The 12,477-nt window shown below is 31.9% G+C and overlaps 1 protein-coding gene across 1 annotated transcript; it reads left to right on the forward strand.

Annotated features, from left to right (window-relative positions):
- The first annotated feature begins 3,587 nt into the window (after positions 1 to 3,587).
- LOC105107874 (uncharacterized protein ycf45-like) lies at positions 3,588 to 8,337 on the forward strand. Its single transcript, XM_011001948.1, has 4 exons — positions 3,588 to 4,208; positions 6,287 to 6,501; positions 7,363 to 7,513; positions 7,957 to 8,337. The coding sequence occupies exons 1-4, from the start codon at positions 3,807 to 3,809 to the stop codon at positions 8,179 to 8,181; spliced, it is 993 nt and encodes a 330-aa protein (XP_011000250.1). The 5' UTR covers positions 3,588 to 3,806; the 3' UTR covers positions 8,182 to 8,337.
- The last annotated feature ends 4,140 nt before the right edge of the window (positions 8,338 to 12,477 follow it).

The raw sequence follows: 12,477 nt of genomic DNA on the forward strand, positions 1-12,477 counted from the left end.
TTAATACAAAATATTAATATAATTTAAATAAATTATTGATAAAAAAAATTAATTTTAAAAATTATTAATTAATATACTTTGAAAAAATCTAAAACTTTCCTAGTAAACTTCTAGCCCACGTAGAAAATGAGCAAATTCTCCTTGCTTATAAAGTGGGTTGGTAGAACATTAAAATGAGGCCCAAAGGATAATTAACTTTCTAGAGAGGAGAACATCTAAGTAAAATGGGCTTTTAGTTTAAGTCCTCGCACACTAATGAATGAGTAATTTTTCTTAATTTCATGATTATTTAGATTTAAATTTATTGTAAAATAATTTTTTGGTCATAAAAGATTTTTTTTATCCAACTTAAATTTGATTTTGGATATAATCCGAGTTTGGTTCATAAAAATTATTTCTTTAACCCATTGTTTTGTCTAGTCCAGCCCATAAATGATAAAATTTGATCAGTTTCCTTTCCAAAGATTTTCATAAAATCTAAAATAGTTTTTTCAACTCAAAAGATATTTGATTTAAAGTCAAAATATTTAGATTTGATTCTGGTTTTATCAGAATTAGTAATGGTGGCAATCAGTTTGGGTTGCAAGCTAGTGGGCACAAATTAGTAATCAACTATTATAAGTCTAATAATAAAATAAATCCTAAGCAATGTCTAGTGAATCAGAACAAACCCAAATCAAAACAATAATTATTGATAAATAAATATATAAAATAGGACAATTAAAAAAATTCTTCATGCCAAAAATCCTCCCTGTAGTCCAAATCTTCAATTTTACACATTCTTGACATATTTTTAGTCCTAACTTTTAACATGTAGTTCTGTCTCATCTGAATTAATTACTATTCCTAATGGTTCAAAAGATTAATATGTCTAGTTTCCAGCTCAACTTGAATTGCAGCAATATTTTACCTGTAATTCTAGATATGTCCCAAACAATACATAAAGGTCTAGTTTGACAAATTTGATAAAATTTATCTAATAATTTTGACTCTTTAAAATAGTATGTTTCCAAACCCTATTTGATATAAAAATTTACAAAATATAGTTTCATATATCTAGTATATTCCTATGAAATTATAGCTCATTTTGATGCATGATTTAATAGATATATTTGATATTGCAAAATTAGTTAGCTAACATTTTTAAGACAACTTCGAACCTAACTTGGTTCATATCATTCTCCCCTTCTTTAAAAAAATTTCTTCTCAAATTTGTATCATGGAAAAATATTTTAAGTTCAAAAAATCAGTATCATGCTAAAGAATAACATCATCATCAAAATAAACTTCACTCGTGTCCGTATTATTAGCCACAAACTCATTCACATTAGTGTTAACTTGCCTAATAGCTATCTTAACATTAAATTCTCTTTACTCAGGCCTAATTTGAATCCTACCATGATTATTAACATGTTGCGTCTCCAACATATCTAGTCTATCTCTAAATTTAGTGGTCATTTAATCCATTCGTTGATTTGTAATGCATAATTAAGTTTTAATTTCATTGTCTCTCTTGTGTGGTGCCATGTTGTTGCTTGCTTTCAATATCTTTGAATGTGAAAATTAGTTAGTTGACAAGAAATACATGCTCCTCACCCACTTTCTCACATGTGTACACTCCTCTTGTGGTTCACTCAAATATGTTTGTTACGCTATTTTTCTTTCATGTCACCTTTCTTTGACTCTTGCAGAACTAAAATCAACATCAAATATAATAGTCATAACAGTATATCTAAATATGTGTATATAACTCAAGAAACATGAAAAATATGAAAACAAGCAAAGATAAAATTACAATTATAATTTCACGAGCAACAAGTGAAGTTATACGAAAAGTGGATGTATTTTAAAATGCAAAAGAAAAAACATACATTGGTTAGATCTTGAGATTTAATTTGGCTAAGCTAATTTTTTTTTTGTTTCTTTTAAGTCTTTTTATTTTTATTTTTATTAGGTCAGGAGATGCATGCCTAAGTAGCCTTGATATATTTACGCTTTGGTTCTAAAGTTTAGGCCAATTCTAGATATATACACATTTTCCAAGCATGGTTTAAATGTTCTCAAGCTAAAATTCTCAATTTTCTATAATAAGATGTTTTAGCTTGACTTTTATACTTCAATAAAAAGTGATATTTATACATGTTTATTTTTTGTCATTTACTTTTCTATTAATTATCTATTTTGGATCAATCTATCTTTGAAAGTTTGAATGTTAAAATTTGTGTTCTTAGTTGTCGGGCTCGATTTCAAGCCATTCTTGGTTTTTTATTCTTATCCAATACATCATTATGTTTCAATTTTTCATTTTATATCTATCTATATTGTTCAATCAATGAAATATGGTGTTTGCATCATTGATTGTGTGTTTAGGTTCATCGACATGTTTTTTGTGTTCCTAGTAAAATTCAAGCAAAAAAAAACCCTTTTGATCTTTTTTCTTACAAAACTAAGAATGAATCCTACTTTTAGGCTTTTATGTTTTGGCTTGGGAAGCCTAACCTATATGGCTGAGTTGAGTCTATTTAGATAAGAGTGTTCTTTGCTTGCTAAAAATATTCAAAATAATTTATTTATTTTTATCCTTGAGAGGTGTTTGCCAAATATGATCTTAAAATAATTTTTAACCTTTTAATTTTTAGCCAAAAACATGTTTAGCAAACATGCCATATTGATTTTCCCTACATTGTGTTTTTTTTTTTTTTAGTGTTTGCCAAAAAGACCCCAAATGATTTCCAGAAATTCTAAAAAAAATTCAAAGATCATTTTAAAATTATTTATGAGTCTCTTACATGTTTTTTCAACTATTTTATTTAATATTTAGGCTCTAAACTTATATTATAAGATACTAACCCAATATAAAATATACTTGCTTTTATTCAAAATTTCAGAAAAATATTTTTTTTTTATTTTAAAAATATAAATAAATATGTTTTTATTTACATGCATATGATCAAATTCTAAGAGTTTTCATGCATTTGTTGTTTTTAAAGAAAATAAATTGCATTGTTATCATAATTTTAAAAAAATATAAAATTAATTAATAGATATCATAACAAGTTTGTGATTATCCATTAGAATTTAACAAAAATTTCAAAAAAACCATAAGAATTAATTTTTTTAATTAATATTTGGTGTATAAATTTTATAATGTAATGTATATTCCCGATATTAAATTAAATAAATTGATAAAAATAAAATGTTAGGTATTAATTATAGATTTTAATATTTGAAATATAAAATTAAATTGTAAAATATATCTCCATATATTTAAAAAACAAATTAAAATAAATAAACTATTAAAATTTAGATTTTAAAATAATTTGGTTTGTGATAGAATAAAAATGTTCTCATCAAGCAAGAATTATTTTAAATAATTTTTTTTTAAAAAACCATAAAAGCGAACTGCACTCCCAGCATTGGTGCCCTTTTCTAATGTAAACTGAACAACGAATGATGATTTCCTTTAGTTTATTTTATAATAATTATAATTATAATTAAAATTGTAATTGTAAATAAATGTAATTGTAATGCTTGATAAAAGTTTACTCTGTTTATAACAGAAAGAACATCTACATCGCCAACTGCACAGCATACCCAACGTAAGCATATGACAAAAAAACTCCTAATAATCGATCCGTGGATGGATAGATTGCCTAAACAGCCCAGCCCCCATTAAAACTGTGGCTTATCTTCTCTTTCTCCCATTGATATTATGATCTGATCTGATATCCATCCACTGCAGAACCTATCCTGCCCTGCTTTTTAATATTCCAAAACAATTTCTTTTCCATTCCCGCCAAAATCAAATGCTTTCTTTTTCTCTGCTGCAAATCCCACACCATCTACCTCTACCTCCCTTGACCGAACTCCCACACCATACTTATCCACTCTCCAAAACCCTTCATTTCTCTCCAAAACAACGGCTTCCTCGACAATTTCTCTCCAAAAAACTTTGTGGGTTTCTTTCAATTTCGAATTCTTCAGTCTCTCCTTCGCCAGAAGATGGTTTTGAGGTGGAGTTGGGTCGCCTTTTGGCCTTATTACCCCAAGAAATGAGAAGAAGAGTTAGTGAACACCCGGAGCTTCTTGACTTGGTTGAGGTGGTTATGGATTTGGGTAGGAAGCCACTAGCGAGATTTCCATCTGGGGACTTTGTTCTATCTGATTGCCCCATCACTCTTCAGGATCTCCAACATGCTACTTCACAGGTTTTGAATTGTTTTGTTATTCTTGCCTTCTAATTTCTTGATAAAATGCGCTTATAATTTATGTTAGTTTAGGATGATGCTGTGTTTTTCTAATTCAATGTTGGGTGGAGGATACTATTTAGTTGAATGATAAATGTTTCGTGCTTGTAAATTGTAATCACAATTTTGTATACTTATGACCTCTCAAAATTTTCCAGTGTTATGTCTGTTGAGATAGTATCAATCAAGTCAGCTTTTTGAGTGCAAGGAAAGTCATTTCAATTTTTAGGGCTTTCAGTGATATTGCAATGCTGAAGCCTAGTAGATTGGGAGGTCGTGGTCGTTCTCTAGTCGTTACTCATTATATTGTTGACATTGCATTCATTGACAAGTTGCTCTTGAACCTTAAACTACCAAATGATAGCGACCGAGGTACTAATCACACATTGGAATTATTGACACCTCATTTGGTGGTGAGTTACTTGTTTGGCGATGTTGTTGGGTTTGATTCTAAGATAGTTTTGCTGAGACATGCTTTCCAGTTCCCACTATTTGATCGTAATAACTGAGATAGCTACGAACACAACAATATACATAAATAATAGGCTCTTGTTGAGAGGAAAAGAGATGCAAGGCTCAAAAGATTAGTTGCTTATTTTTTCTAGTAGTTTCCGAGGATGAATTCGTGGAAATACCTTATTTTCTGTCAAGTTTTGAACCATATAACTCATTTTATTTTCTTTGGAGAGCTTCTTTGTATGAATGGTTGCAAATTAATCTCAACCTCATGGCAAGATCACATCTCTACAATATTCTTAACTCTTTAAAATTTGAAAACTTTTCTGCTACCACGTATTATCCTTGACAAATCTTAGGTTTATATATATTTCACATAACTAGAGATAAAAAAAAGATACAAGGGTAATATTGCAATGTCCAAGTAACTCATTGGTCTAACAATGCCGTGCAACATAGTCCTCTCCATGCGGTGAAAGAACTTAAAAATCAAGTTATCAATAGTGGATTAAGTAGGGAGTTATGTACATGCTCACTTTCCCTTCTTTTTCTGATGACCTGTTCTTCAGCTTTTGACCTAGCAGGATTCTACTGGTGGTTTCCACCTGCTAACTAACTTGTAAAATTTCTCTTGAAATAGACAAGTCCATTGTATAAAGCTGAGGTCGAAGCTGTTAATAATAGGTTTCTAAGGTGTGTACAACATTACTTTTCCTTCTCTTTCTGATGTGGGGCTGTAATATTTCAAATGTTGTACCGCTCATGACATGAGCTAGATACAGCAGCTCCACTCCATGCTTCTTTCACAACTACATTACTGGTAGCTTGTTTTGTCATCATGGAATGCATATTCTTTGTATACTCTAAATTCTTTTCATGTTTTTACTCACCACTTGAATACATTGTGTTGAGGATTCAACGAGTTCTATTTTATAATGTTTGTGATTCAATTTTGATAATATATTTTGTTATTTTGATTGATTTAGTGTCTTTGTTATTTCATTAGTAGTTTCTTTATCATCATCATCTTTGTTGTCACTACTTTAAAGGATTTGAATAATAGTATACCATTCTTTATAATTCTTAAATTATCAATACTGGCGACATTTGTTTTTGAGAAAGTAAAGAAAAAATAAAGGATGCTTCGACTGTATTTCCAACATTTACTAACTGAAAAGAAAAGAAAAAAGTTCTAAGTTTTACATAATAAGTTTGACAAATTTAATTTTCAGAATTAGGAGGAGAAATGAGTTGGATGAAATTTGAAGTCTTGAACCATTTATCAAAAGTTCAAGGAGCATAATTTCGAGTTTAGTCCCCTAAGGAGAACGACCTAGATTCTTCACTAAATTTTTATGATCCATTTTTCAAGCATTTCCCTCTCTGCTTTTTTATTTTGCTTAAAGTCCTGGTTTGAATTTTTTATTTTTAATCTTCAATAGCAATATTTTAGTTAAGCTATCACTACCTCATTCTTCCATACTATATAAATGTTTTTTTGTTTGTTTTGTTTTTTGTTTCCCTCTTGATTAATCATTAATGGGAAATAAAGGCTTTTGGCTTACTAGAATGGCATAGTGTAGGTTGGTGACTTTGCTATTGACAATCGAGCAGGCATCAGCCAGACATTGCATCGCATTAGTGCCATAAGAAATCGAGAGGGCCAAATCATTGGTCTTACTTGTCGTGTTGGTCGGGCAATACCAGGTAGTGCTAGTTTGCTGAGAGATTTAGTTCACGATGGTGCTTCCTTTTTGTTTATTGGTCCTCCAGGGGTGGGAAAGACTACAATTATCAGGTTAGCTGTTCTTGTTTTTAATGGACATTATATGATTTCACACAAAAGCTTTTATTTTGTTCTAAATTGATTTCTGCATCGAGTTGTTATGCATTAAAAGAAATGAGCAATTGCCTACGTTGTAATTTGGTTGAGGAGTGTTTTGAGCATTGTAGTGAGCTACTGACTCTTGATTATAGGTTTTATTTAGAAGAAGAAAAATGATTCTTGACTCTTGATTATTGAAGGTTTTATTTAGAAGAAGAAAAATGATTCTTATTTTATTTCACCCGAATCTACTTGCCTGCCTAATTAAAGTGGGCATGCTACTTTTAGATGTGAGACTTCGTTAATGAATTGTGTCCTAAAAGAAATAAACTATGTCACAGTCCCATGTTATAAAGAACCATGGTGCTCTACTTTTAGAGCAATGTATAATAGTTTTAGTTTTGGAAAATTTAGTATTCTTCTATAGGTTTTTGCTTTCTTAAAATTCCCCCCGGCTAACTTGTTTGTTTTTCTTATGCTTTTCAATTTCTCAATGCCCTTTATTTCACCACTACTGTTGGCTCAGACCATCTTTGCATTTGTTATTCGTCCTTAAATATTTCTATGCAAATGTTTTGTTCCATTTCTGAAGACATCTAATATCCTGGGCGTGGGAAAATAGATGAAGTCGAAATATGCTATCTTTTGCTTATATTTTGTAGCAGGAGAGAATTTTCATTGCTGAATTTATTATTTGCTTATAGATGGTGTAAACTAGTCTTACTCGGGGATTTGAGTACCGAGTTTGCATCTGGACTGTTCTAATAGTGGATTTTTGCTACTCTTGGTGCATCCATCATTCTTTAGGGTGACCTAAAATCCTAAGTTTTGCAGGGAAATCGCTCGAATGCTTGCAAATGATTACAAGAAACGAGTGATGATTGTTGATACATCCAATGAGATAGGAGGCGATGGTGATATACCTCATGCAGGAATAGGCAATGCTCGACGGATGCAAGTTCCTGATTTAGATATGCAACATAAGGTATAGGCTGGAAGTGTGTGATCTCCTTTATGGGCCTGTCTACAGTGCATCTATTTTCATGAAACAAAGTTGACTAGTCGGAGTTTGATAAGAAATGTTGTTAATGACATTGATAGATAATTCAATTATAAAGTGACATGACTAGCATTAATTAAGCATATATGCATATTATGCCCTTGGGAAATGAAATCTCTGAAGCATATAACACTACTGTTTAGTAATTGGCATAGGATCATTGTACTACTACAATGCATGCCATTTTTTTTTTAGTTTTGTACATATGATCATTTTACTACTACAATGAGCAATGCATGCCATTTTTTTTTTAGTTTTGTTCACAACATGATTTTATTGTTTTTACTTCCTAATCTGGAGATCTAGATGTGCTATTTTGTAATTTTATTGTCAGCAGGGGCAAATGCTTACAAGTTTATAATGTTTAGGTATTAATAGAGGCAGTTGAAAATCATATGCCACAAGTGATTGTGATAGATGAAATTGGGACAAAACTTGAAGCAATGGCTGCAAGTACAATTGCACAGCGTGGGATTCAGCTAGTAGCCACCGCTCATGGAATCACAATAGAGAATTTGATAATGAATCCTTCTCTAGAGATGATTGTTGGAGGATTACAGGTAACATTATTTTCTTCAATGAAAGATGAGTAATTGGTTTGTGTATTTGCCATACTATATGTCAAGGGCTCTAACTTTTATGTTGTAATCTATGAAGTGTGCAAACTGTCATATGCTAATAGTTCCTAATGCTATTGGGTGTTGATTGTGAAAATTTTGAAATAAAATGAGCTACAATGGTGTTACTGTGATAATGGTGTTTGGATGCATGCATTGATATGTTGAACATGAAAGTAAATTTCATCATTGCCTCGCTTATTCATATAAATGTTATGGTACATGAAATTAACTAATCTAACCTTTGAGATAATCAATATTTTTTCGTACCTGATGAAATGATTCCTTATTGTTAGACCTGTAAAAATGACCCAATCTGCTGTATCTATGGTTGAGAATGATCTCAATACTAAAATCCTCTTTTGTATCAAGTTAAACTAATTAACTTATTGACATACTTCCTAGTTCAACTTATAATTTTTCTCATATAATGTGAAACTACTCAAGCTGAAGTCTAGATGGGCTCAATAAAACTCAAGATGAGTAGCACTATAGATGAACCAAGTTTTGGAAGCTTAAAACTTGACTTGACTTGACTTGTTAAATCACTAGGCAATTGTCTTTCTTGGTTTTCTTAGATACTGTTGAAGCATGTGAAAGGGTTGTGTTTGCTGCAATATTGATCGAAGTTTCATCTTCCACCTTTTGTCTTTCTTGTTTGTTTTCCCATTTTCTTTCCCTCTAATACACCCAACTTAACAAAATGGTCTTGTTTCTACATCAAGACACAAAAGTATGAAAGAAATTTGTGTTTTTTCTCCTTTTCACCTTTAGAGACCTCCATTATTTAGTAATTTGTAAGGCTGATTTTCAACAATTTGAGGGTTGATTTACAAGGCATTAATCTACTTAAATAAGGGTTGATTTGCATCAATTAGGAAGCTGATTTATAGGGATGATTATTAGGAATTAATGTCTCTGTGGAATTATTAGAGTATGAAAATGATATTTCTCTTATTCTTAATGCATTAATGCATGAGTACAATATGTATATACATAGGTTTAGGATTAATCTAAATCCCTAGAATCAAGCTATAATTGAATGCCTATAAATCAACCCTGCAATCAGCCCTATAATTGATAACCCTATAATTGATTTACTCTATTTAGAACAATAATCAATGCTATAATTGATTTACTATATTTACAACACTTCCCCTCAAGCTGGAGCATATATGTTAATCTTGCCCAGCTTGTTACAAATATATTCAATCCTAGGACCACTCAAAGCTTTAGTGAAGATATCACCCAACCGCTCCGTAGTTCTGACATGACTATTAGAGATCAAATTTTGATGAATTTTCTCATGGATGAAGTGACAATTAATTTCAATACGCTTAGTCCTTTCATGAAAAATTGGATTTGATGTAATGTGAAGAGCAGCTTGATTGTCATACCATAACTTAATAGGTAGTGAACTACCAAGACCAATCTCATCGAGCAATTGCTGTATCCATATAAGTTCACATATATAAGTTCACATGTGGATTGTGCCATGGCTCTATATTTTGATTTAGCACCGGAATGAGAGACTACATTTTGCTTCTTACTTTTCCATGACACCAAGTTTCTCCCAACAAAAACACAATAACTCGTAGTAGATCTTCTATCAATTTTAGAACTTGCCCAATCTGCAATTGAGAAGCATTCAATATGGGTATGACCATGATTTCTATACCATATACCACATTCAGGAGCTCCTTTAAGATAACACAAAATCTATTCTGAGGCTGCTTAATGGGTGGTTCGTGGGGAGACATGAACTGGCTCACAATGCTAATAGAATATGCAATGTCAGGACGAGTCACCGTTAAATAATTTATCTTGCCAACTAATCAACGATACATCTCAGGATCTGCAAACGACTCACCATCTTTTGTTGTAAGTTGTCTGTGACCATTAGTGCACTACAAGGTTTGGCACCCAACTTTCCAGTTTCTGTCAAAAGATCAAGAATATACTTTCTTTGAGATAGAAAGATACCCTTCTTGCACTTCGTAACTTCAATACGTAAAAAATACTTTAGCATTCCCAAATCTTTAGTTTGGAAATTTACTTGAAGAAAAGACTTAAGAGTTGAGGTGCCTTCACTGTCACTATTAGTAATAACAATATCATCAACATACACAACCAACAAGATAAGGCCAGCTTCAGATTGTTGGTAGAATACTGAATGATCACACTTACTTTTCTTCACACCAAATTCTTGAATAACCTCATTGAATCGCCCAAACCAAGCACACAAACTCTTTTTTAAGAGATCCTAGGCCAAAAGCCATTTCTCTTTTGCTCCTTGGGTATACACCAAATTCTTGAATAACCTCATCGAATTGCCCAAACCAAGCACACAAACTCTTTTTTAACCCATACAAGGACTTGTGAAGTCGACAAACGTTACTAGACTTCCCCTGAGCAACAAACCCAGGTGTTTGCTCCATGTACACTTCTTATTTTAGATCATCATGAAGAAATGCATTCTTGATATCTAACTGGTGTAAAGGCCAATCATTAGTAGCAATAATAGACATAAATAAACGAACAGATGCAACTTTAGCCATTGGAGAGAAGGTATCAAAATAATCTACTCCATATGTTTGAGTATATCCTTTAGCAACAAGACAGGATTTAAGATGAGCCACAAACCCATTTGGGTTGACTTTGACAACATACACCCATTTACAACTAATAGTTTGTTTTCTTGCTGGAAAGTCTACGAGTTCCCTAGTACCATTATCGTTTAAAGCTCTTATCTCTTCTTTCATAGTAGCTCGCCAACCATGATGAGACAAAGCCTGAACTAAAGTTTTGGGAACAAATAAAGAGTCTAAAGAAGCAATAAAGCAACGCAAAGGAGACAAATGTATATAAGAAGCAAACAATGAGATAGGATGAGTACATTGTCTTTTACCTCTACGAACAACAATAGGAAGATCAAGACCAGGATCTGTAGACGTAGGAGCTGGCGGAGGACGTGAGTTGTCTGGCGGAGGACGTTGAGAATACACTTGGTTGATAACTGGTTTAATGGGAACTAGATCATTTGAAGAAGAGAATTCAGCTCCTCGTATACCCGTTTAAAATCCATAAAATATTCAGTGAGAGACCTGTCTTGCTTCTCTGGGCAATAAAACTTCTCACACATATCATATATATACGATAGATATTTCCCTTGCCAGAATATAAGAAAGCCAAATAATCTAGGAGATCTTTAACCAATCACAGTGATTAACTAGACCAATCACTTTAGGATTAATAGAATCTCGAATCTGCAGGAAAATTCTGACATCTCTCCACCATGCCTTCTTTGCTGCAGCATCGAATGGTGGATCATCAACAAGGTGATCATCTTTATCAATACTATGAAGATACACACACTATTTTGCTTCAATTCAAATAGTTGGTATTATTCAGTTTGTGCTCTGTGATCTTTGTTGTTATAGGAACAACATCAGAAACCACAGCTTGTACTTCAATGTTCCTACCCTCTGGCATTACTACACTCAAAGTAGGGCAACTGACAGTAGAAAAAAAAATTGTGACTCAATTGGGCCATACTAAAAGAAAAAAGAATCTTATGGCTATGATACCATGTACGATTATTAGAGTAAAAAAATGATATTTCTCTTATTCTTAATGCATGAGTACAATGTGTAAATATACAGGTTTAGGATTGATCTAAATCCCTAGAATCAAGCTATAATTGAATGTCTATAAATCAACTCTGCAATCAGTCCTATAATTGATAGCCTTATAATTTACTTATTCTATTTAGAACAATAATCAATCCTATAATTGATTTACTATATTTATAACAGTCTCTAACTTTCTACCATTAACATGTCCCTTTAAATTGATATTTGTATGTCAACCAACAACAATTTACCAAAAACAATTGATGTTATTGACAGGTAACTAGTCATAGCTTAAAGACATTAACAACTTAATAATTAGTAGAAATACAAAGGAGATCATCTTACAGTCAAAAGCTTCTAAATTTGAGTGACAATCAACTTTGATGTGCTTGGTATGTTCATTGAAGACAAGATTGGCTAAAATATGAATAGTGCTAATGTTGTCAGCATGTAAAGTAGGATAAGACTCCTAACAAGTTTCTGATATAGAGTTGGATTAGAGAGGAGGTCCCTTTAAGCCTTTCTATACTTGACATTCACCTCCAAAGAAATGTTAACTGAACTAGTCTCCTCCAAACTAGCCAAGGTAGATAAGACTTTTAAAAAGTTTATGATAAAGAGTTGGATTAGATGGGAGGTC

This window comes from Populus euphratica, unplaced genomic scaffold, assembly GCF_000495115.2.
Source record: "Populus euphratica unplaced genomic scaffold, PopEup_1.0 scaffold171.1, whole genome shotgun sequence".
In the NCBI taxonomy this organism is placed as follows: Eukaryota; Viridiplantae; Streptophyta; class Magnoliopsida; order Malpighiales; family Salicaceae; genus Populus; species Populus euphratica.

Bases quoted from the DNA above. Each gene is read 5' to 3' on its own strand.
- LOC105107874 (XM_011001948.1), top strand. From the start codon at position 3,807: ATGCTTTCTTTTTCTCTGCTGCAAATCCCACACCATCTACCTCTACCT. The intron at 4,209-6,286 runs GTTTTGAATTGT...GGCATAGTGTAG, and splicing joins TCCAACATGCTACTTCACAG to GTTGGTGACTTTGCTATTGA. The intron at 6,502-7,362 runs GTTAGCTGTTCT...TAAGTTTTGCAG, and splicing joins GGAAAGACTACAATTATCAG to GGAAATCGCTCGAATGCTTG.